This window comes from Zootermopsis nevadensis, unplaced genomic scaffold, assembly GCF_977971745.1.
Source record: "Zootermopsis nevadensis isolate Lab colony 2312 unplaced genomic scaffold, Znev_1.0 Znev_ptg000012l, whole genome shotgun sequence".
NCBI classification, from domain to species: Eukaryota; Metazoa; Arthropoda; class Insecta; order Blattodea; family Termopsidae; genus Zootermopsis; species Zootermopsis nevadensis.
The window spans coordinates 7,748,982-7,775,979 of record NW_028259144.1 but is presented as its reverse complement, the minus strand read 5'-3'; the positions used below and the strand labels follow the sequence as shown (position 1 = coordinate 7,775,979).

Below are 26,998 nucleotides of genomic sequence, written 5' to 3'. Positions count from 1 at the left end.
TAATCCCGTGTCACGCCATTAGAGACCGACACGCATTTATACTATTCAACTCCCTGTCATAAATAAAACTAATATTACGACCGATCTAACTTCTGAGGTGGGAATGACAATATCATCAGTAGGGTCGTAAAAGTTTGAGTGGCAATAGTACAAAAACACGCAACGCAACTTTATACGCGATATACTCTTTATTTTTTATTTAATAATTGTGTATTATTATTCCTTGCTTCTTTAATCCTTCCTTTTTCGTGTTCTTTCTTGATATCTTACGTTCATCTCAGGTCATTTTTTTTCTCCAAAACTCAATTACAGAAACGTACAAAAACAGAACGCATTGCGTTTCCACACGTGTGTCCAAAAACGCATCCATAAACGACTTCATGCTAACGAAGTGCCGATCTTGATAACATAAGCAATGGTACCACTCACAACGTAAGACTGTCGCGTGCATGATTTTGATCATCATTAAGCGAAAATGGTAAATAAACTACCGAAACGTATATTTTATCAGTTGAGTAACGTGTCCGGTTACATTCAGGCGTGTAATGTCCGAGGGTCTTAATTTCGGATCATTGGTTCACAGAGCAAATAGGCGGAGTGTAGATCACTCATTCAGCCGTGATCAATAATAATTATTGGGGTGATGTGCTTATCTCTATAGTATTATGTTGGTGTCACGAAAGAAAAGACAATTCAGTATAATTAAACGTGGGAATGTTTTTAATGTTCCTGTGGAGCAGTATTGTAGCGTTGTGAATTTCAAGGTCACTGTCAGCCAGACTCGAAACGGATAACACTGGGGATATGAATAAACTGTATTTGCCCCTTAATGAATCTGTAATAGTATCTGGATCCACGTTTAAAGTCCGCGTTTCGTATCTTGAATCAGACTTAAATTTAAGCAAATTCTTCTGGTAAGGAGTATTGAATATTATGCTAATCTAAATTTGTAGTAGTTATTACATTTTAAGATGGATGTCTTCTGGGTCGTTGCGCCATGTAGTCTGGTAGAAGTCTACCAACGTTTCAGAGGTCCCTGCTGCCTCCATCATCAGGGCAATGAGTAATCATACTCGCCGCCAAGAGAACCTGAAACCTCATTCGGTACATTTTACAGGGAGGCTACTTTTCGCTATGTTCGGAGATAGGAAACCCTTCGGTTTAATCATCGACCTGATGGTGGGCAGCAGGGACCTCTGAAACGTCGATAAAATTCTACCAGACTACACGGCGTTACAACCCAGAAGACAGTTATCGAATTTTCTGTTCACCGAAATTTAATTTGTTGTTTAATATGACTCAGTAAATTGAGGAGTGTATTCAAAATTTGGTCAAACCATTTAACAACCGTTTGGGAGAGTAGACTTTTAGAAGAAGAATTTTACTTTGCTGGAAAATTATTATACTGAGCTAGTCTTGGAAAAGAACTTTTAAATGCGAGCTTATTATGCAACACTGACAGAAGGGTGGTACATTGTATGGTTTCGGGAACATAAATACGACTTGAGTTTCGATTTTTCGCGTCTATGCTTCGCCCCCTTTCTCAGTTTACAAATCCCATGGGTTCTTATCGATTCTTGGCATTCATGTAAGTCTGCATTAGCTATTCATGTTGCTTACTTTTATCCCCATCTCATGCATTTTTATTTTGTTCACGACAGCGACATCTTGATTCAAAATGAGTTGTTTGAATAACAGGAAAATATAAATTTATAAAGGAAGAACTAAACTAATTTTCCTTCCTTCTGTGTGTATAAAGTGCAATTTAAGAACGTCACTATTTTTGGGTGTCGACCGTGACTTGCGTGTAGCCTACCTGACGGCTGTAACACCTTGATCGCCATCTTGTCCTAGCTCCAGTTCTGTCATTTCATAACCTTAAGTTAACCAAGCGTATCATATATATATATATATATATATATATATATATATATGTATTCTTACAGGTGTCCAGAAATGTGAATCACTGTGTATAAAAATATATACGAATGTACTATTTTCAAATCAGAATTAGAATAAAATTCAAAATAATTTAGAGGCTTATTTAAAATGAGAAATTCTCTTTTGGAGGAATGTGGGTCTCTTTTTATCTGTGTATGTGCCCATAATAAGAGTTTCAATGAAAGGACTGGCTTTTTTAACTTTGCTATTTTCTTGTTTTTTTTTACAATTTTTCTGATGTTGGTACGCTTGCGTAAAGTAATGCTGGAAGTTTATTTATATTAGTCAACCACAGGTCAGCCTTTCGCGAAGATTCTGTAATTTTTTTATGAAACAGTTGAGTGATTTTTGTGCATCTTTGTTAGTGCGATACCTTTATCACAGTTAAAGTTATGATTTTTGTAATTTTTGTAGTTATTAGGTGATATGGAACAATCACATCTACCCTAGAAATTTAATATCCTAACCGATTCCCTCTATTCTGTTAAGACCTTCCACGTCCGCTGTTACATCATTGAGGCAGTCTCTCTTAATTTTCTACTACTGATAATGTAAAATGTGTAGGGCTGTAATGGCTTATCTTAGATAAAATATCGCAACACGATTTGCAACTGTTTTTAAACTACCTTTATGTTGTCAAATCCTAGAGTTCTTCCGTAGTCTTCAGCTAGGCTACTAATATTATTTACGGTATAATTTAAATGACTGTTGTCGTTTGTATTGGAAAGTACGTTTGTATCTCAGCAACGGAGTTGTACCATTGAACTTCAAATCCAAATTGGAATATAATTCTCTGATCTTGTTAATTTAGAAATAAACATTTGATGTGGTAGGTGCTTAAGAACTTCAGCAAAGGAAGACGAAATTTTGTGAAGTGATATATTTCTGGTAGTAATATGAAAATTTTAGTAGTTTTTTTTAAAAATGGAAACAAATGAATACGCAGAAGCGATAGGAACCTGCTCACTTTCATGTTTGACTGTACTGCATGGAAACAGTGAAATATTATAGCAGATATGTAGAACGTTTTGTGACAAGTTACAAATGGATATAATGTATTTTGTTTACATCATATTATCATATGTCTACATCATAGTATCTTCTCATAATTTGTTTCTGTACTAGTCTTTAGCCTAAAAAGTTTTTAAAGAAACTGTTATTTACGAAAGTCTCATAAGAAATACGACTTTCCGATACTGAAAGCGAGAGAAAATGTTTGTTAACATTAACATTTATTATTTTAACGTCAAGGAAAATCTGTTTACTCCAAACAAATAGAAACATTGATAAAAAAAATACTGCATAATCAGTATTGATATGTGGAAAAAAGAATTTTTGAGGAAAGATATTATCCTTTTAACAAATATTGAAACATACTTCCATCTGTCAACTTCATATGTTACAGTGCAATATTTTTGGTATTTTGTATGTAGAATGTGACACGTTTCTTTTATACTGAACATTGCTGAAACGATGGAGGATTTTCTTTGAATAACCTGGGATGATTAATGTGTTTATTGTAGCTACGTCGATAACACTAAACATTTATTCTGAGCTACAAAAATAATTTCAGCAAACTCTTTGCCTTTAGCGTAACTATTTTCTCGATAATGCCTTAGTCTGGTGCATTAAAATGTGGGTTAAACTTTTAATCTAACTTACAGATTGCATTTATAGCATTGCCAAAATTGATGTTGTTCTTTTAAGCGATTCAATCGGTTGAAATAAATCGAAAGGGTTCACTGCGTTAACGTGGGCAACTCGATTTCAGCAACCGACATTCCATGGAGCAGAACCCTTCAGAAGACGACACTCACTCAACTGGTCAAGATTAATTGAGGTTTGAAGGTTTATTAAAAGGCATTAAAATAGGGTCGTAGCTGTGACTACTAAAAATATAGCATTAATCAGTTTACTTAATTTATAATGGTCGTGGTGTGTTGGTGTTACTTATCGGTCAGTATAACCAAGATTTCATGCTAGTATTTTCTTTGCGATAATATATTTTGGAACAAAGTATTCGTAACTTTCGTTATCCTTTCAGACTAAACAATACTGTGAAGTATTACTGTGAAGTATTTACAGGAAAACCCATGAGAATTCCCTTACCTGCATGCGACATGCTGATATGTACATGTATATTTATTATTAACGTCGACCTTAGTAGCCACGGTCGATAACGAACGGTGTTGACATTGTCTAGTCTCTACAGAAAAATTGTATGGGAATTTTAATATTTTAAGTTTGGGATTATAATCAGATCTAACTGAATATCTCTTATTGCGAAGTAACAATGTCGTTTGTGGAATGACGTTTTTAAATCGTCGATATCACGCGGTATGCATGACGACAAAGAAAAATTTGAACCGACAGATGAATTTATAAAATAATTAATTGTACAATGTAATGGCAGTTTTCACACTTATGTGGAAGTGAAATTCATGGAACAAAGAAAGGAAAATTGTACATAGAAATTAATAGATAATCAACTTTTCGATTAAAATCGATATTTAGGTTTCTATATACACAAACGTTGTCTTTATGTGATTTATGTGTCTGTAACTGAGTATGAAAAAGTCGATTGAATTCTACTTCACATTTACTTAATGCCTTGAGAACATGAATCTTAGTTTCGATTATCGATTAGCAATTGATTTCTGTTCTTTTACTTGTATATATTTTGGTACAAACATATCTATAAAGCGTTTTGAGTTTTTAAGAGAGACATTATACTGACTGAGCTAGTCAAATTTGTTTACACTTTGTTTAAAATAAAAACAAATGTGATTTGTGAGAAATTTACGAAAATTGTTTTCAGTTCCGTGAACTCATAGGACGTGGGGCCTACAGCTATTAAAATCTTACTATGGTTAATTCTTGTGTTTAACAAACATATCAAGTTATGTACTTGAATGTTCCAGAAGTAGTTTATGCTGTCGGCTAGATCAGGTAAAAGAAGCGATGTCCTCAATCTGAGGTTCATGTTTTTTAGAAAGTGACCTCAAGTCTAAATATCTAAAAACTCTAAACTACTTAGAAACAAGGAGAAAGTTACGAACATATTGAAATTCAAATAGAATACGTGACAGTGTGAAAGAGAGGTTAATAACTTCAACTTTACTTCTTTAATAGTCAGCAGAACTCAATTAACATAGTGACTATGCAACGACCCGGGTTTGATCCCTTGTAGGGGCAGAGATGTTTCACGTTATCATCAAGTCCAGTCTAGCTCTGGGGCTCAACCAGACGTGAATCGAATTGGTACCGAGTCGCTTTTCCTCAGGGGTAAATCGGTCGGGGTGTGAACCTAACTACCCACTCCTTCTAGTTGCAAGACTAAGAATACATGGAGCTAAACCTTCACTTCCCATACATTTAAATAGCGTGGTGTTTAATAAACATCATGGAGCCGTATTTTACATTTATGTTCTATTTCCTTAATATAAGTTGATTCAACCCTTGACACTTTACAGAGATTACCTAGATTCTTATTGGTACAAACTCTAGGGCATATTGGACGGAGGATCAAAACATCGTAGGGAAACACAAAGAATTCCGACAGACATCAATAACACATGAAGATGGCTGTGTTCTGGGATGTTAATTCGTGTAGTTTGGTAGAAATTTACCAACATTTCAGAGGTCCTTATTGCCTTTATCATAAATGTGATATTCATGGCCCTGGTGATGGAAGCTGCCAGTACTTCTGAAACGTCGGTAAACATATTCCAAGCTACACGAATCAACATCCCAGAACGCAGCCATCATTATCGCTTTCGTGAGAACCTCGAATCTCGCATACGTACAATTATTTATTCAGATAAGCTGAAAATAAATCATATGGGTACAGTTTACATTGAATGATAAAAAACATGGATTTTAAATAAATAGATCAAGAATTTAAAAAATAGATTGATGTAGCTCAGAGTAGGACCGAACAGCGTGTTCTTATGAACACGGCATTGAAACGTTTATAAATGACTATAGATTCATTGACTAGGTGACCGACTGTCAGCTTGTCAAGAACCCTGCCCCACGTGTAATAGCCGCAGCCAACAAATTGAATGTGTCAAGGTCATGGAAAAATCTTTAAACGTTGCTACACGAATAGCAGAGGCTTTGCGAGTGAAGACAGTTCAGAACTCGCAGCATAGCAAAGATACAGTTCTTTAAAGTCGCTTGATTTGGGGGGGGGGGTGGTTGTAAAATCCTTCTGTGACACTGAAACATAATTTGGCAATGAATGTTTTTGTATTAGAGTCTTATCCTGATGCGATGCTTCATTATCGTTTTTCGTGACCGGAAGTGTTTCGCGTCAAAGAAAGCTTAGCGAACACTAAGGCAGAAAAACTGCTGAAGGCGAAGAAGAATCGACGCATTTGTGCTATCACTTTCTCCATTTTGCTTGTCTTCTGCGGTTCTTTGCTTAATGAGAATCATTGAAGTTCGGTTGGAGACCCTTGACCTCATTCCTGTACGGTATTCATGCACAAGAAATGAACACAAAAACTACAAAAGTGAATACACTTCAGGTATCGATTGCCCATTATAAGATATCTTAGATGTTACGATTTCTCTTTCTATCGGTTTGTAAATATGAAATTTATTTGTAAATCATCATTTTGGCCTTTCTTAACAATACACGCATTATTCGCGTATTCTAAGGTATATATCCGGGTTGAAAATGGCTTTCTCCTGGATTATTGCGTAGTATGGTAGAAGTTTACCGACGTTTCAGAGGTCATTTCTGTCTCCATCATCAGGGCGAGGAGGCAGCAAGGACCTCTGAAAAGCTGGCAAACTTCTACCAGAATACACGGCGCAACAACCCAGAAGACAGCCATCTTATTCCAGGTACATGTGCATCCTTGCCTTTAGTAAAGTAGATTCGAGTCATAACAGGTGTCTGGACGGACGTGAGAAGCGTTATTATGTCCATTGCTTTAGGTGTTATATTGATTACAAGTAATGACAAGGTATTATGTGACATCGCTTCCACACACACGCTCACAGGCGTACGTTAAAAATGTTTCTGTGCATGAATAATCTTTTTATCGAACGCCTAATATTTCGTAATGACGCTACTAATATGTATTATTTTGACTTACTTCTGATGACGTTAATATACGCAGTGAATATTCAATGCCTTCGAATTTTTTGTTACGTTGTTCCAGAAAACCTTTTAAGGTGTTTTGTGTTGGTTTTCGTTCAAGCGCTTGGTATGGAAATACAATGTCCGAAAAATACGTATACGGACATAGAATTAAATATATTTTAATAAACTAAACCATTACATACGTCAACATTGGGACTTTGTTAATTTAGTGTAGATGTTGGTCATGACCACTGACTGACAAGCCGTTCAGTTTCTTGTAGGATCTCTTGGAAGTGCACTAAGCCGCGACCTTCGAATAACCCCCTCAAGTAAAAGTCAGGTGGGGTTAAAGCTGACGATCGTGGAGGGTACTCAAAATTTCCTCTTGTGTTCTACTCCATTGGTCGGGAAAAGTTTAGTCAATACAGGTCGTGACATATGGACGATAATGTGGGACGGTCCCGCCTTCTTGATGTCACATGCCCTCATCAGCACACAGCTGACAATCAGTGGGAACAATGGATTCTTGATTGTGCAGACATCGTTTTGGGACACCCTGATGTCTCTACCGCAATGTATGTCGTACATTAACCGACTAAGAGCCAGTTAGTGGTTTGTGTACAGCCTTTGAAAAAACATTGTAATTGAGTACATTCACTTTCAGAAATGATGACATGGAGCAATGCAGAGAAGAAATTCAAAGGCATTGAACATTGAATCTGTATAATTATAGTAATAATTGTTTAATATTTGTACCCATATTCATATTAATCTAGTCTGTAAACTGGCTACCCGCTGGATGACCGAGGTTCTATTGTCTGCAGCGTACACACAGCCTCCCATCCAATGGTTACCAGGACTTGCCCAGAGGGTAAAATGAAGCCGACCACTGACCACCATCTTCTGTCCAGGTTAAGAATAAATGGATGTTTACCTCCACTCCCACAAGTCTTCATAGCGTGGTGATCAAACACAGGTACAAATTTACGTTCTACCACAGTTTTTAAAATTCGAACTCGTGGTTAAATGCATTGGTTTAGGGTCATAAACCGCGGTTTGTATTAGGTCTGAAGTGCGCATGTCCTGAAACACGCACACACGAAACACGAATATGTGTCCCCTTATATCTGTTCTGTGGTGGAGCTATTCCTCCACATCGTCCGTAGGTTCTTGGAGAAACATAAAATATCTAAAGAATTAATTGTTTCATAATTATTTCCGAATTGGAACTGGCTAGGTGATAGCCTGAAACGACAAGTCACACGTCATGTTTTTAGAAACGATGTAATAATACTTTGTATGTCCTCTTTCTATCAGACCTGTAAATCATGTAATTTGGTAATGCACGAAAAGATTCATAATGTGATACGTTCTAATATAATACCATGACCGTAGATGACGACAATGATATTAATCAAATGTATTTCAATTAAATATATTTAATTTATCGGAAAGTTTGCCACCAACAAAGACCCTATGACAGACGTACACTAATAGCCACAGGTCTGTATAAGAAAAAATAACGAATTAAAATAAAATTAAACTTAAACAAATAGTCAGTCTATGAACTTCCCATTTTATAGAAAATGTAATTGAAGAAGACAATTGTTTTTATTAAAAATGTCCAAAAATCTGTATATGTCATTTCACTGCAATGATGCATCTAGCTGAAAGTCTATGTCTTAATGCACTGCTTACGCTCAGAGTAGAAATCCATCTCATTTGCCTTGTAGGCACATAAATACCAGCTTGTCCATGATGGAATAAAAATTTACTTTGCAGTTTCAAACATTAATAACAAATAAAACATTTATATGTTCTAAAATTTTAACAATTCAAAATCAGATAATAATTACGTGAAACGTAAAACTGAAAAAAGATACCAACACAAATTAACAAAATTTATTGTGTATTTTCTAATGTGCTAATAATCGGTTAACTTGAGATTATGCCACACGTCAGAGGCAAACTGTAACTTCGGCATAAGTAAAGGATTAGAGAAAAGAATCTAAATAAGATAAATAATATTTAATATAACTGATAAGATTTATTATAATTAGCGCCTCAGAATATACTAAATAAACATAATAATAATTTCTTATGATATCGATGGACAGTTTTTAGAAACTGTAGTTTAATTGTGTATTAAAACTGTTTAACAGCGTTGCGTTATTAGACGCCATATGTGGACAAGGTCGTGTCTCTCCGTCTGTCCAGTCAATTGTACTCGAGAACCACTGGACTGATTTCGACGAAACTTGTTGTGGATATTTTGCTATTCTGCACAACCCCAGGATCGTACTTTTCAATAACCTCCGAGTGCTAATAACAAAATGACTGATGACAAAAGTCGTGAGGTGGATACAGAGGTTATGTGATCTGGTGGCCAAAGTGGGAACTATCGAAGAAGCCGGATTTTACAAAGAACGCGTGAGGACATTGTGTGTATTCCTTTTCGAAATACACTTCCGAGCTTGTTTATTCAATTTTCCTGCCATAGTGACATTGAATATCGCCTCCGTGGCATGATTTGCGTGGGGCAGACGCCACCGCGGTGTGAGTGGGGGTTGTTGCGCAGGCGGGGTGTTGAAATGGCGGGCAGGGGGTGCTGGTAACAGACGTAAGTTAGTGGCACAGTTTGACGGAACGCGATCACACCATCTCATTGACTGGAGTTCCGTGCATTACAATTACAACGGTGTTAAAAAGTAAATATAAGAGGAAAATGTTTGAAATGTTTTAAACAAGACCTTGGAGTATTTTTTTAATGGTACTTATCTTAACTTTTAGGAGGCGATTATGGAAATATTTAAGAAAGTAAATTGAAATTGGCCAAAATAATTTCCTTATATTTTTAAACTGTCATATTGAACCAGTAACCAGTTTTCGAAAAAAATGGTCGGTTGCCTTAACCAAATTCATTTTCCGAGCTGGCAAACAGAAATTCATAATAGTCATTTAACTTTGTTTCACTTCCTATATTTTTTATAATTATATTGTTTCAGTAACTTGACAACTGTGTTTTGTTGAGTGGTTAGTGGGATGAGCAGAAAGTAAAAGTGGTTTTAATGTGTGAATAGAAATAAATGAGCAGATTACACCAATCAAGAAAAATATTCGACTTTACATTCTGATATTGTATTATTTATTATTTAACACGAAGAACTAATTTTACAGACATCCGAGAGACAATGGTTTAGATATGTTTAATCTGTTAATGGTTTAGACGAAAAAGGATGTAAATAAAATGTTTATTATAGCATTAACAATTCAAAAATCTTCAAAATATTTATTTCTAATCCCCTTTTGTTACTAATACTAATACTTTATTGATCTTAAAAGTAATTTATTGCAGATATGGGCGTATTATTGGAATTTGTATTTTGTTAAATATTTTATATATTTAAAATGTTAAAAATAAATTTTATAAATATTTGTGAGATCTGTATTTTATGTTGGGTAGTGGCTTTATGTGTAATTAACCGTGTTGCAGGAATTTATTGAAGTTATGTTTGTCTCTCATGTAAAACATGGTTTGTAACTGACCGGTTAAATTCGCTCCACAACTTTTAGTGTACACAGTACTTCTAAATTTCATCGAAATATGTCGAGTAATTTAAAAAATGTACCATGTGAACGGTCGAGAAAACGGATGGACAGACTCAAGTTTTCTCTTTATGTGTTCGTTTTATGCATTATGCTCCAGGATTATATATAGACTTACAGGTAATACAGGATGATGTCAGACTGAAATGTTGGTCTACTCTATCAATATTATAGTGATAGAAATTTAGGAGTTATGTGGGTCTATATATACAGGTTAAAACAAGAGTAGAGTTATATTCTTATCTTAATAACTTCGGCGATGGTATTATGATGCTACTTTGTTATTTTTTCCTTCGTACGTTAAAGGTTTTTAAAAAAATAAATTGTATGTCTCGAAGGGTCGATCTTCATTCTTCGTTTAAAAAAAGTTAGGTATCTTTTCTGATCGATCCGGTAGATCGATCAATTCTCGATATGCAAAGGAAGATGTAAAACCTAAAAAACTTGACAGATAATTAATAATGTCCAAAACAAAGACGGTGTTAATATTTAAATATGAATGATTTTTTCTATCTTGCGTTAAAGGTTTCTTTTTAAATTAAAACATCATAACGTCTCGAAGGATTGATCTTCATTCGTCTTCATTTTAAAAAGTGAGGTATCGTTTTGATCGATCCGGTAGACCGAGCTATTCTCGATATGTGAATGAAAATCTGTCCTCCGAAACGCAGTGATTCTTTAAAACTTAACAAATCTAACAGACTGTGGATAATGTTTAAAACAAAGACGGTATTAATATTTAAATATGAATGTTGATATTTGTGATTTTAGCCTCCATTTTGAGGCGAGCTCGGCAAGATGTAGCAGATAAATGTTTGCCCTTCAGTTAAGAACTGAATGCACGGAGCTTGAAGCATTCTTGTTAGAAATGCTGTAGGTGAAGTGAATGATGAACATTACCCACTGCTCTAACTGGAGGGAGTGAAGTTTGTGAGATTCATTCAATAAAACAACCGAAGCAACTTCAAGAGTCACTCATCAAGATGGCTGCCACAGCTGGTCTAGTTGGCACGCTTCTAATGCACATATGTACTAACTATGAAGCTATTATGGAAGGCACTCAGACAGACGGTAAGCAAAATACATCAAAAAGCTATTTCTAACTTTATAAAATGTCACAATATTCGTTCATTGGGTTAAATACTATTGTTCATCCTTCAAAAAAATCCTTTCTACACTGTACCCCAAAAGTAACGTAGCCCGAAGTTTAAAGGTAAATGTTTTGTTAGTGTAATAGGGAAATTTCAGTTTGTCATGCCCAATGGAAACACTGGACTTCTGTCATAATGACAAGTCGCCCTGATGATGGAGTTAGGACCTCTGAAACGTCGGAAAACTTCTACCGGAGGAGAGAAAAGTAACGTTATCCATCCTTAGGGCTGAAATGAGATCTGAGGTTCTCTTCAACATGAAGATAAAGATACATGATACCATGCTCAAACATGTTTGTAGCCACACGGCGTCACAAACCGGAATATGACAGTTTGTTAGGTAAGGTAATATAGACAATTTGCTTCCAGATCAGAAGGTACCAATCATTCTAATTGAAACACCATATGTTAAAATCAGAAATTAATTAGTCGAAATAATACGAGCATATAGAGATGTTGCAAGAAAGCTTTCTGAGTCAAGCCTTGAATATAAATGTACGTATTGTCCCTGATAGTTATGCAGCCAAACTAACGGTAGTGATACTTTGGTTGCTTCCGCCAAGGGATAAATAAAGGCTAATAATTTAACCGCGTGTAACTGAATAAAATCTTTCCTGGCTTGATCCCAACGTCAATGTGGCTTCTTACGCGCACTGTCTCTGGCCGAATGTAAGTTCCAATTTCTTTGATTCGATGAATATATTTCCATGTTTTATGTAGTATCTATTTTTCTTTAATAGTACAGCGTAATATTTAAGTAACCGCCTTATGTTCCCAGCCGCGTGTTAAAAAATATTTCGAATATTGTACTTTAGAATCCTGTCGTGTTAATTATATAATTGGTGTTTAATTACCTCCGCTTGTTAGACGATATAATTGTTCTGTCATGTTCACATCTTAACTTGATCATATCTAATAACTGCTGAAGATGGAGGCAGTATGTTCTTCTGAACCGGGAGTATCTACAAGTCCACACGGTGTTCAATCCAGAAGGAAAACATCTTCATCTTGATCATCGTTATGACTTCAAATCTGACGTTAGCTTGCCTTTATTTTTAGGGGAACACATTGGGTGTGATTTATGGACGCCAAAACTTTTTCATGGCAAGACTTTCACCATCGCAGCGCTGAAAGTAAGTACAGCCAGTTTAAACCGTGGGTCTGCAGATTGTGCTACGAAATGTCTGCCAATGGGTAGATATTCGTTGTGTTTCTAGGTGATTAGAACGTGTTTAGATAAAGTTATTTAACCCCCTTAGGACGCTGGATTAATAAAGTAATTACATCACGAAGAGAACATGTATCTTTATGTCGCGTGATTTATAATTAAGGGATTTAATAAATTTCGCACGAGTATCCGTTACGAAAAGTGTTAAGAAAATGTTTAATTTGTATCAGCTCATCCAACGTATAAGATTGTGAATTAAAAACATAGACCAAATTTGAGATTTGTAACTCTTAAGTAAATTATTTGTTGCTTGGTTTATAATTAAGTACAATTACAGTCGTGGACTGTAGTAATGGTTTGAAAACTCTAAGAGATTAAATATATTTGTTTTTGTCAATAATGTGTTTTTGGCATGTAACATATCTTTTGTAGGTTAGGATTGCCAACAATATATTTTATCTGCAAGTGGAAATACGTAGAGAAATGCAAAATATTTTGAAAAATTATGTATTTTCCAAACTATTTCTGAAGACGTTAGTAGAATTTCTGTCGCAGTATTATCGCGGAGGTTGTGTTTGAATTAAAATTAGATTTAATTGGCACAGAATAGACTGTGATCCATGACGAATAACGTCTTAATCATGTACCCCAAATCATTTTTAAAACAATCAGAAACATTCTTAGTAAATACGCATCACCTTGGCGACACAGAATGAATTGACAAGCGATAAGACTTCCATCTTGTGTTCGGAGGCGTACTAGACTCTAAAACTGACAATTGAGAGATTATTAATTTTCCTTTGACCTTGTATATTTGTATATGTTACTGTCTGGAAACACAGGAGTTCCCATTGAGTTACCTGGAAGACGGAATTCCTAAAGGCATTGTCTTTGACTTCGTTGAGATCCTGAGGGACAAATATGGATTTAATTATACAGTAAAATTTCCTGAAGATAATATCATAGGAGATGCGGACACAGGGATAATCAGCATGCTTCACAAAAAGGTAAGCAAGACAACAAATGGTATAATCCTTTCTTAGAATACATTTTATTTTCCAGGACATGTGGTATTAATTATGAATGTCATTATAGTTATTTTAATTTATTAATTCCATCATTTGACAGGGTGGTTATGTCTATGAATCTGGCCCGTAAGAATATAGACAGTTTAATTAGTACAAGAAATGGAAATAAGTCAGCAATTTTTAGTAACCGTGTTTTTATTTGAAAATTACTGAAAATATTAAAACTTCATATTCAACCGACTGAGCTATGGCACTCCTTAGTCAGTAATATTTTATTCGTTTAACTATTTTAATATGCTTTGTTATCACATGGCACGCGACTCAACGGTTATATGTTACGTGACGTATCACGAAGATTTCTCACCCACTTGAGCTGATTACACTGGCTATAATGTCTTTTACGACGCACATTAGCGTGTTCTGTGCCTCACCTCTTCGAACATTGCTTAGAACAAATCGATAATCGAACACCACCAGCCAATGATTTCTATATAGTATTTTACATATATAAAATATAATTTAATGCGTTATTAACGACTCCAGGTCTTGAAAACAGAGCTTTTAAGGACTAATATACTAATTGTTCCGTTTATTCTTTGCTTACTGTGACGTGCGTGACGATTTTCGATTGTCATGTCGGTACAGTGTGACAGACAGTTGAAAGTTATTATGTCCCCACCAAAGCAAAAATCAATGCACTAAAATTTTATGTCGCCTGTGAAAGTCTGTAGCACTTTAGTTTCCGACAGTGAAAAATTGAAGTAAACATCTCGATTTAGAAGTCATTTTTCTCATTTTATCTGACAATTTGATTCTTGACAATCTTTGACTCAGAAATCAAAGCATTAAGCTGTTTTATGTACATTTCAGAATAAAGCGAACAAGACATTGTCTTTCGTATTGTCAAAATCCTTCTTTCGACAGTCAGTAAAATGAACGTGACATCGAAAAGGACCTACACACCTTATTTCCTGACAATACCGTGCATCCAATGAGTGGTAATTGGTTATCCTGATTGAGGACTTCATGGTTTTTCTCAGTGTCTCTAGGAAAATCTTGGAATAATACCTTAGGCCACGATTCCTTTCAAATTCCTTAAAGTAATTATTCGTTAATAATCCTAATATTTGATGCTATGTAGACTGAGATATTAACAATAAATACATAACATCATTTCAAGTCCTAGTCACCAAGAAACTTACACATATTCATGGGACAGAGGTCTTTTAGACAAGCTGACAGTCACTCAGCTCGTCATGAAATTCCATTTATGCACCCCGAATTTTCACGCTAGTCTTCACAAAAGCTCACCATTGGAACCTGTCCTGAGTCAAATGGATCCAGTCCAAAAACTTACACATACATAAATGCAATTTCAGAGGTCCTTGCTGCATCCACCATCAGGGCGATGATTGAGGCAGCAATAACCTCTGAAACGTCGCGTGGGGAGAATATTGAAAAAAAATCATCAAATTTTTCAAAAAATCAAAAAATGCAGGAAAATGTCCAAAAAGCGCACAAAACTATTTTTTTTAAAAAAAATTGAATTCAATTTTTTTTCGATTTTTTTTTATTTATCTTCGCTTTTCATGGCATTTGCAACCATTTTTTTTTAAATTTCGATAATTTTCAACAAATATTTCAAATTTTTTACACGACGCTACAACCCAGAAGACTGCCTACAATTATTTCATATTGCCCGTTTACTAACAACGCTGAGTGGTAGTTAATTGCTTGTAGACTAACTGAAGAGGTTCAAATGCCTGTAAACCTTAACTACGCAGGAAGCAGACATAGCCGCAGCTTTCCTACCCGTGTTCCACGAAATGGACAACCTAGTGAACTGGTCAACTACTCTGGACGAGTCCAACTGGGTCGTGATGTTGAAGCGTCCTTCGGAGTCTGCCACGGGATCCGGTCTTTTGGCTCCGTTCGACTCGACGGTGTGGATTCTTATCCTCGTCTCCCTCATAGCCATCGGGCCTACTATATACATCATCGTCCTGATCAGGGCGATGCTCTGTAAGGGAGACGAAGTGTTGACGACAATCGTGCCTCTGGACAACTGCGTTTGGTTTGTGTACGGTGCGTTAATGAAGCAGGGGTCCACGCTAATGCCGATGGCTGGTGAGTTTGCATTGCCACGAAAATGTGTGCTTCAAGGTCACGAAAGGACTTTAACCTCCTCCAAGTGTTGTCGCCTGGTTTCTGTTGTCCGTGTTACGTTACAATTATGTGACCTTGAAGCACAATTTTTTTTACTGTTATACTTACTGTCTGTTGACTTTTGACATAGTTTACTTATTTTGTTGTTTTGTCTTATGCGATTTTATTGTTTCAAAACCATATTCGGGCTCATTATGTTCCTGTAATTATAGTAGTGATGTTTTTATGTTACTTATCGTAGATATAAATCCTGCTAAATTATTTACAGGCCGAAAGATGCAGAAGTTACGGTTGTTTACAATTCGGAAATCTCTCGGTCTGCCAGGTACAAACAGTAGGTGTTTGTCCATCCTTAATGTAAATCGAAAATTCATTAGCGTGTTTAAAAGAGACCTTATCTGAGCCGGTTGAATCCAGTCCACACCATCACTCCCTGTGTCCATGAGTCCCTTAACTGGGAGTATTCAGACCACGTGAATATGTACTTTGAGGTGTTCTACCCGCTGCACAGAAATCCGACCCGAGATCAGCTCAACGAGACCCGTCGAATTAATTGTTAGTTTGTTAATAGTTACTACAAGCTCATTTATTTTCTTTACTCTGAAAGATATGAAATTTTTTTAGTTTTTATCTCGTGAGTTGCCTTACGTACTTGTTACTGACTTTAAACCTCTGCTGTTAAATTTAAGTTTTCCTGGTAATACTTGTGCCATATACAAGGTATTTTACGAGAGATATTATAAACAATACATAACTTATAATAATTTGTGCACATTTTAATAATATTTAACCTATATTTTAATACATACTATGGTATTTTGATATTTCTGAATAAGTATTGTTGAAGATAACGAAAATTGGATATTAAATCTGAAAACAGACGTGTCTTTGAGCGTTAAGAGAACATATGAGCTAAAATTTTAACCTATGCCTTCCATTCTGAGTCGTTGTGATGACTACAGTAAAGTACGCATTAAGAAACGCTTTTAAAGGACACAAAAAACGTATTTTAGTCATCCCCAGGCCTTTTACAGAGACAACCATCATTCTATATACAAACATCATGAATAAATTAATAGGACGATGTTCAATTTGTTGGGGAGTCAAAATATTGTTGCCTTTGATAGAAGATACACGAAAAGTCACAAATAGGACTACGCAGGTTTATCGGCAACTGTTTGCTTCTAAAAGAACAAGTTCTGTGCCATGTACCAGGTCACGCTACATTCAACTGTCACATGACATAAGGCAGCGGATGTCGTTCTTCGCTTGTTTCCAGAATCTTCTACTGCAGAAATTTTTTAACTACGGATATTTCTAGCGTGACCAAACCGTGTGTTTCGTCTACGTCACTAGCTTGCAGGTAGAACGAAAACAAACGCATGTACTATGCAAACCAAAAACATTACCGACATAGTCTCTGATATGCTGAATTCAAATCTTGATGGAAACATTTTGCTTTGGAATAGGGAAAACTCGAAATGTAACACTAATAAGTACAACAATTTTTTGGCCCACCTCGGTGGTCTAGTGGTTAGGATACTAGCGTAGCATTCCAAAGGTCCCGCATTCGAGTGTTGTCACTAGCAATAACAAAACGTCATACGAAGACGCTAAGTTAATCCAAGCAAGAAACTGTTTATGTAAAAAAAAGCTCAGAAAGTGTATTCCTTGCCAGAATACACATAATACAGTCTTGTATTCTTTGTAACGATTAATTAGATGTATTAAATCCGTCTTGTTCGATAGTTCCCCACTTTGACCACTAGATCACAGTACATCATTGCCTGATTCACGACTTTACTCATCTGTCATTGGGTTATCACCGCTCGTAGGATATTCAAAAGTACAATTTTGAGGTCGTGCACAGTGGCACGACCTCCGCATCAAATTTAATCGAAATCCGTCCAGTGACTCTCGAGTTGAATCGATTGGACGGACAGATAGACACGTGCAGCCCATAATGTGTTCTCGCTATGCAGGGAACGCATAAAAATTAAAAAAGCGTTGATCCTATTCTTTGATTCATTTATAACAATAGATTTCGCCGTTTGTAATTTGAAATCCCAGACGTACAAAGGCACAAACGGCATAAGGATAAATAACAAATAAACAGACTGAATAATTTTAAGGCAGGACATTGAATTATTACGTGTGTCATACTGTTTTGTGACCCTCAGTGTCGCAAGGTTAAATGTACACTTGTAGCTGACATGAAGTTGAAAATGCGTAATGATTTTGATATCATGTACAGTCTTACCAACATCATCGTGTATTGTTGAGTAGATATAAAAACTTTCTTCCAATAATCCAACAAATTTAATTATTACTACTTTATTGCATTAAATGTTTCGAGGATAAATGTCTTATGAACATATTTTTAAGTTTCCTGTGTCTAATATTATCAGATTAACAATTTTTTCATATTTGTTTGAAAAGGACAAAACAAAAATTGCTGCCGAAATCTTTTCTGGCTCCAGTAAAAATTGTTTTAATGTATTTTTATTATTGTTGTACAGTAGTCGGAGAACGTAAGTGTAGATGGATGGATAATATTAAAATAGATATTACGTAAATGTGGACTGCATTTATTTGGCTGAAGGATTAGAAATTGGTCGCTTGCTTTGCTCCATCGAGTTAGTTGATATTACAATGACGTATTGGAAACCTGACTAAAATATTTGGAGGGGGGAAATTGGAACCTCGAAGATTATCTCGAAATGAAAGTGAACAAGAATTTACTTGGTCAGGAAGCAACTGATTGCCTGTTAATAATAGTAATATAAGTTACAGAAACCACGTATAAATACCATGATAATATTGTTGACACATTCGTATTTCGAATCCGGTTATGTGGGCTCTGTTAGTGGTGAAAAGTGTAGATGTTAAGATACAGTGAACGAGGGGTAACACGCATGGTGCTTGACTATACATGACCAGGACACGCGTCGTGGTTTTGAACTTGGAGTCTGTCGTTCTGCACGCAATACTACATTGTTGCCATTCTGTTTGTTTTAGTCTTTCATGAGACCTGCTGTCATTGTAGTATATCACAATCGATAGTAAAAATGGGTACGCGAGGTCACAGGAAGGAAGGTTCAGTTCGTCTTTTATGGAATCCCGAAAGCTAATTGTCGTATTCAAAAGACACAGCCTGTCCTGAACCAGATGAACCCATGAAGATGTCTGTCCTCTGGGTTGTAACGCCGTGTAGTCTGATAGAAGTTTACAGAAATTTCAGAGGTCCCTAATGCTTCCATCATCAAGACTGAACAAGGACCTCTGAAACGTCGGTAAGCTTCTACCAGACTACACGTCCCAACAACTCAGAGGACAGCCATCTTCAGACACACCGCCGTAAGAACTTAAGAACTTCGTAAAGAAATCTGGCAAGAAAACAAACGGTTTAAATTTTTAAAATTAAAATTAAAATTACCACATTTAACACAACATGTCTGCGGATTGAAAATTGTGTTGTTTAATATGAATCTAGCCAGATTCCAGGTAAGGTAGGAAGTTTGAACAGGAAACCATGATGGCTGGTGAGGCCTGTCGCATGTCTTCGGCGCCGAAACACATTAAAAGAGCTAGGGCATAACGCTGTGCCATTGCCACGTTGTCCACTACAGAACCCACTGTGGCCTTTAGCCGTTGTATTCAGTTCTGGAATAGAACCTTAAATTAAGTTTGAGCTAAAGCCACAGACAAAATTGCATGTTTGGTCTTCATATGAAATACCCGTTATTTTTGTGCGATTTTAATGAAAATTGGAAGATGCTAACAAATTTTTGCGAAACTTGCCAATATAAAATTTAATGAAAATGCGTCGTTTCACTGTTCTTGGGTTCTTACATGCGGACAGACAGACGGACATGGCGAACTAAAATTGTAAACGCACCTCGTATGCGTAAGAGAGGTGTAGCTAATACGAACCAAGATATTCTTCGGTTGCTAGACACTGTGTTTTACAGCAACGTAATCTCAAAAGTAGGCAATGGCCGACGAAAGCTTACGGTCGCTTCTTGATAATTTGGTAAGCCCTGTTCCAGACCAGAAGCAATTCCATGAACCACTCCAATTTATATTTTGTGTCAATGTCGCCGATTCTTCGCATTAGTTGACACATCGGATGGACAATTTATCGACAAACTTTAGTAATAGCTTCGGAACTTCTGAATATCTTTCCTGTCGTGAGTCTTTTGTTTCTAAGCCCTTCTCTTACCTTAAGCGGTAAAAAAATTACCCATTACTCTGTGAAGTCATTTTGATACTTTTATACTTCTTACGATCTATGGGTTGATAATAAATTGCTATGTTAACATTTCTACCAGTCCTTGTGCATTATTTATTAAAAGTGTATAAAATTGACACGCAGAGGGATCCCACACTTACGTGATTCATCTTCGAAGCCACTCGACAAATTTTGATAAAACTTTGTATTGGAGGTAAACACCAAAAGTTGTTTTACATACATTTTCGATACGTATCAGTTCAATCATATCCTCTATAACCTCGCCCTGAAGAAGGGATTTCTAAGAACTTAGCCACCGCAAACGGCGAGAGTGCTGTACGTCTTTCGTATTTGCAATAAATGGGCATAGAGGATAGATAATGCTGTACAAAATATCACATAGAACAAATTTAGAAAATACACGTCCTTTTAAATGCAGTGCGAGAGGAAATATTATTTAAGGTCGAGCAAATTAAGTTAGGCCTTCAGAGAATGTCAATTAAATAACTTTAAACTTGTGAAAAATGAAGTGGAAAAACACTTGGAGTTCTACCTTTTAGCTTTATTGAATTAATCAACCGCTTTCTAGTCAGTGAATTACAATATATTAGTCTAATTACATTAACTTCATGTTTCGGCATTTATGTTACAATCTTCAGGTGAATTTACACAATATTAAACGAATTAGGTTTGTGTAACGTGTAAGTCAGGCTGAAGAAAGATAAGATGGGAAAAGAATTATATGTAAAACTGGATTCTTTCAATATTCCGAAATCGTGTAAGACGGTAAAAATAAGTCTATAAGCAATTGGTATAGGGCAAATATTAGCAAGGATAATGTAACTGATAATGAACATCGAAATTTGTTGTTCAGATTTAACCGCTTAATTTCTGGGTTGTCCTGTTTGTACCCAGACATTTACGAGAATTGGGCCAAAATTTACCTCAATTTTTTATTATATTTTATCCCTAAATGACGAATAAATGTTGCCAGTACATATTTGCTATATGAAATGCAGAATGAAGGTCAATGTTACACGTCTTTATAAAATTTTAAAAGTTTACATAAACACTGCTTCTGTTTTCCTGTACAATGACGTCACGCAAAACAGTCCAATGGAAATCATAAAACTTAGACGAAGTTTTACAAAATTTAAGGATGTTTAAATATTTACGTGGCCACGCCTGTTTCTTTTTCTCATTTGTTATTACTTGTAAAGACGCAGAGGGAAGTGAATTTTCTTTGTTGGCTGATGTGAAAATCGAAAATCTTTTGCAAATATTTACTTTAACATTTTTCTCTCCTGCGCTGTGAATATTTTATGTTGTGTCAGTCGAAACCTCCCGCTTAGTTAACAGACGAATGTGCCGAAGGAGGGGTGAATCCAGGGGTCACCCTGCTTGCTATTTTGTACTTAACGGATCTCCGAGCTATTTGTGAGAAAAGTCATCTCTTAGCATTTAATTAGTAAGAAAATACAAGGCATAAAATACGAAATAAACCAATCCTTGCTGAATTTCAACAAGCCTTTTCCACTACAATAATTCTGATCAACTCGTTTCATTTAAAGTTTCTGATACAAGTCTTCTTACATCACCGTCATGTGTTAGTATATTCATAATATCACTTCACGAAGAGATCCCAGTCGCGCAATTATAAAAATTAAACAAAACCATGGCTGAATGTTGGATATATAATACGAAATGAATGCGGGCCGCAAATAACACTGTCGACATCGAAATCTTGCTACCCCTACGTAATTCACGTGATTAATGGACTGTTAGAAGACAGAAAGGCTAGAACAATAATATTCTATGATAATAACCGTAGTACGAATCAATGAAGTTACACGCATATGGAGGTAAAGTCTGTGCGACAATCGAGGTAATTCCTTAGAAAATGTTCCCTGCGGTGAAGAAATTCGGTTTTTGTGGCGTTCTGTTAAATGAGATACGATAAAGTACTCTACATGATAATATTGGCTTTGTTCATCTTATACATCAATGGCTGAGGAGAAGTGATACGTTGTAAAGCCACAAAATAATTGTCCATTAGTAAATTGAATTCAGTTGTATTAGCATTATGGCGTAGTCGAAACTGAGAAAAATACTAATGTATAAACTATAATAACTGTTTTAAGGACATTAGATGTTATTATGCTTTTGAAAAAATAACGTAGTAGAAATTTGCTTCTCTGTTTATGCCCCGTGTCATAATGACGTCTATGGACGTGACGTAATGATCCTCCCATTGTAAAGCAGGATGCTAGATTGAGGCAAATGGCAAGATTTACTCCCCGGACGGTCTGTACCTCGGTATATGTTATATAAGAGTCTGGGTGGGGCCCACGGTGGCAAAAAGAAAATTCCTGCCCCCTTCTAAGGATCAAATCTGCCATCGTCTAGCACAGACGGTCACTAAACTGACTTTAAATTAACATCTTGTTAGCTGTGACGTAATAGCATATTTCAGATTTCGAGAAAATTAAATTTTAAGTTTTTTAGTATAAATAATGGAAAATAGAGTAATAAGCAAGACGAGAGACGTGACAATTTTTGTCTTTAATATTTTTTCGAGTTATTATTTTTATTGTAACGGTGTTGTAATAAGTTCTATGATGATACAAGGAGAAACTGGTGTTAATTAGGTGACTTCTGCTGCTAAGCTGGTTGTATTTTATGCATTATTTGTTTTTAATATTTTATTTATGTATTTTTGAGTTTCATTCGTAAGTAATACTAAGAAATATCTGTGAACTTATTCATCACATCGAAGACATCATGCCGGAAGGATGTATAAGCAAAATGACTGATTTACAGGATACTATATTATTGCGCTTATTTTTTTGACAAATGTGCATTATTTGTGTTCGTACGACCAAATGTATCTTTCTGTATCTGTGTGTAGAGCATTACGCCCTTCTAGCGTGACATACATCCCAACATTTTATGTTTTTAGACCACATCTGCGATTTTTAAAATATTTTGTTACACCCTTTTTGCATGATACCCTCTACATGATTTAATTACTCATACATCCGGTGGTGATACGAAAGATGTATCATTAAATATGTAAACCGGCAAGAATTTGGCATTGTGCCAGCAGAATTACATAAAAAGGTGACAAAACCTTCCTTTTGATACACTGAGACATGACGACACATCTTGCGGGGGGGGGGGGGGGAGTCTGACGGACAAAATTATCTCAGTGTACAGTGGTGAAGGATGTATAAAAGATGGTGAAATGCATAACGTCTGTCAGCAAGCAACCTTTTGATCTCTGATACACGGCGTGTTTCCTTTTTCTGCGAACACGCACTCGGGCGGAACAGCCTGGCCTTCCCGTCAAGGCCGGCCGCCCCACCGCGCGGAGTTCACTGATACTTTCGGAAATATCTTATAGAGAATATTCACGTGAACTTTGGTATCTGGGAGCTATTGACCCCCTATCCTTTATTTTTTTCTTTGTATGATATTTTTTACCTTACACAGGAGTAAGTATGGATACCATACGGGTTATCACGTGACTGTTTTCATGGTTTTCCATAGTCCCTACGGAAGACTTCAGATATACCTTAAATTCATTCCATATCCTTTACAATTTATTAGTCATCAACCAACGACGCTGTATAATCTGAGCTACCTAAAGCGTTATTAAGTAAACCATAAATAAGAAAGATAAATGCGCAGATTGATAAAAAAAAATAGGCGTAATTAACACGGATTTGAAGCAGATTTAACGTATTTGAGTCAAGTAAGAAGTCTGATCTGCCTCTTAGTTTACAAAACCGACAGCTGCAGTATTTGTTTTGTTCTCTTGCAGATTCGACTCGTCTGCTATTCGCGACTTGGTGGATCTTCATTACGATTCTTACGTCGTTCTACACGGCCAACCTAACAGCTTTCCTCACCCTGTCCCGTTTTACCCTGCCTATAGATGGCCCCAAAGATCTGGCGAAGAATAAGGCTGGATGGATAGCGCACAGGGGATCTCCTTTGGAGTACGTAGTCCAGGTGAATGTCGCCATTTTTATTTGTTTGAATCGGATAGGAGAGGATGAATAACATTATAAATACAGAAATGTTTATTAATATTGGTTAGAAAACTCCCATCGATTTTTTTTTTAATTTTACGAGAGCCAAATATGTAACTGTGACATTATAACTAGAAACAAATTGAACGAGCTTCTAACTACGGTAGCAGAATCCGAAGTTTCAAGAACGTCAAAAGTAATCCCTGCTTTTGGGCACTACATTGAGCTCTTAACCTCAACACTAAATTCCCAAAGATCCATCCAATGTTACATTCCAATTTCATCCTCAGTATCTAAAGGTTTTCAACACAAGTATTATTACTCATTGACATTTAAGTTTCTCACGACTCTGGATATGACAGTGTTGGTCTTCTGGGTGGTAACGCCTTCTGGACGTGCAGGTAGATAGAATTTGAGGTTATGACGGCGGTGCGTACAGATATGGCGGTCTTGTGGGTTGTAGCACCGGTGACGTCTCAGAAATTTACCGCTTTGTAGATGGAGGAAACAAGGAACTCTGAAACGTCGGTAAACTTCTACCAGATTAAACCAAGAAGCCAGCCATCTTCGTGTAGGTAGGTATTTTACCAGCATCTACTCAGAAGACCGACATCTACATATTTACGCGTTCCTTGTCATGTCCATTTAATCTACATGCCCAGCTCATCGTAGTCTAGACTTTACGATACAAACAATTCCTACTACGTGGCCCGTAGATCACAGTGTCTTTCCAATGTTTAATTTCTTGTTATTCTAGATCATCTTCTCATTTCATTCGATACCTTACAATTTCACATATCGAAACTAACTTAATAAGAACATTTGACTAGAAGTAAGCGTTACATAGATATTTATAATTATTACTGCGATTCCCGACATGGACACCGATTTTGTTGTCCCGCACAACAACCAGACCGGCTATACGTCACTGTCTCCTACCCATTGGACCGAGGGGTGGGATAATGCGGCCGGAGCGTGAAATTTATCCTCTCACCATCTAATGTCTAATGTCTGACCGTCTTCTTGGCTTGATATTTGAGCACACAAAGAAATTTACCTTTTAACATTTTACTGCCCTCTTTGTGAGGAAATTAGAAAGCTACAATGGTTAGCGTAATCCGGTCAGGAAAGCTGACCGCACGTCACCCTAGATCTGGTTGGATGATCGTTCACCTCTGCTTAGGCATGTGAACGTGAGACAGCAGCCAGCTAGTCGGCTTTGGCTCTCTGGAGCTATTACACCGCGATGATGTACGTGGAAAGGAACTAATAGGATACGGGTCGAATCATACAGAATGTACCATTTAAAACGTAATCCACCAACGATCATGTATTACAGTACAAAAATTAAATGAGAATCAGATCCACGCACACGTAATAGACTCTCCTAATCTCCTCCTCGACACTCCTGTCAAAGGTAACCCATGTTACTAGGCCGCTGATCACGACGCAGAAACTACGCAAATTACAACATGGCGTACTTACAAGCACAACTTGTGTTCGTTATTGAACATTACTTCGCATCGAAATCGTTTGCTGATGTTTATGAAACATGAAGCAATGCGTTTTGACAAAGAAGTACTGAATAAGACATCGATACATCGACTGGTATCAAAACGTGGGGACACAGGAAATATTAGCTTATCATGAAGAATCCCGCTGCATGGATTTTAATTTTTAAAACGCATCGATGTCACTATGTTTTTTTTCTTTTTCATTGTCACTACGTACATACGGGTCACGTGTAGCTCGCATGTTAATATTGATCGCGTTGGTTTTGTTTTACAATACCTTTGTCTGCATATGTTAGCTTTTGTGTCGTTTTGGTGTATGAGAAAATGAGTTTTCCGATGTCTAATAATGGAAACATTTCCTTTCTACAGGACTAGTGCGGTTTTCTTATCTATCGCCAATAATCCTGTGCTAGGACGCGTGAATGTTGCTCGTAACGTTCCGCTATTCAACTGTCACAGTTCGAAGGCCAGGCATTATGATTTTCTGGATATGTGGCAGTGTTTTGTTTTAGATTAGTTTCTGTCCTGGCCACATGTATCGCTTCATACTTCAAAGAGCGTGTGATAGACATACGGTGACGGAGAAGCCGCGCTTAATCAAATAGAAAGAAAAAATAGATTCCTAATCGGCAATTAATACTTCATTTATCTTAAGAATCAAGTTGTAGAAACATGTAATTTAGATTTGCGTTTGAGAAGGTACATGTTCGAACCTCAGTACAAATTACTAAATTTTTTTTGGAGGTTCTGAATTTCCCAACTCGACTGGAGGTTTATTAATTTGAAGTAGGCCACGACAATTACATTTCACCGAAAATGTCGGCCGAATGTTTAAGATTTCTTTGCCTCAGGTACCGGGATCAAATCTCGGTACAGAAATAGGTTTTCCTGACATATTTTCGTAGCTCTTCTCTGTACCCCCAGGAGAATGTGGGGTTAATATCTTCAATAGGCCATGACCATACATTAATCATCCTATAACTGGACGCTTTATAGTCTGAGCTACGCACAGCGTCGTTAAGTAGAACTTAAATAAATAGTTTTGAATCGAAACCCAAACGGCA

The 26,998-nt window shown here is 36.4% G+C and overlaps 2 protein-coding genes across 12 annotated transcripts in view; one reads left to right on the top strand and one right to left on the bottom strand.

Annotated features, from left to right (window-relative positions):
- Positions 1 to 26,998, bottom strand: part of LOC110826849 (uncharacterized) — a 102,222-nt gene that overhangs the window by 7,795 nt on the left and 67,429 nt on the right. The window lies entirely within an intron of this gene.
- Ir76b (Ionotropic receptor 76b) overlaps positions 1 to 26,998 on the top strand; it is a 57,831-nt gene that overhangs the window by 24,974 nt on the left and 5,859 nt on the right. For 2 of the 8 annotated variants that reach the window (XM_087347809.1, XM_087347806.1), the window contains exons 2-7: positions 7,861 to 8,012; positions 11,414 to 11,713; positions 12,853 to 12,926; positions 13,804 to 13,968; positions 15,774 to 16,116; positions 24,210 to 24,400. In XM_087347809.1, coding sequence (XP_087203935.1) covers positions 11,626 to 11,713; positions 12,853 to 12,926; positions 13,804 to 13,968; positions 15,774 to 16,116; positions 24,210 to 24,400 — 861 coding nt within the window. In that variant the 5' untranslated portion in view covers positions 7,861 to 8,012; positions 11,414 to 11,625. Of the gene's footprint in view, positions 1 to 7,812; positions 8,013 to 9,241; positions 9,807 to 11,413; positions 11,714 to 12,852; positions 12,927 to 13,803; positions 13,969 to 15,773; positions 16,117 to 24,209; positions 24,401 to 26,998 lie in introns of those variants that run through there. The other 6 variants (XM_087347808.1, XM_087347807.1, XM_022057963.2 and 3 more) reach the window with 6 other exon arrangements.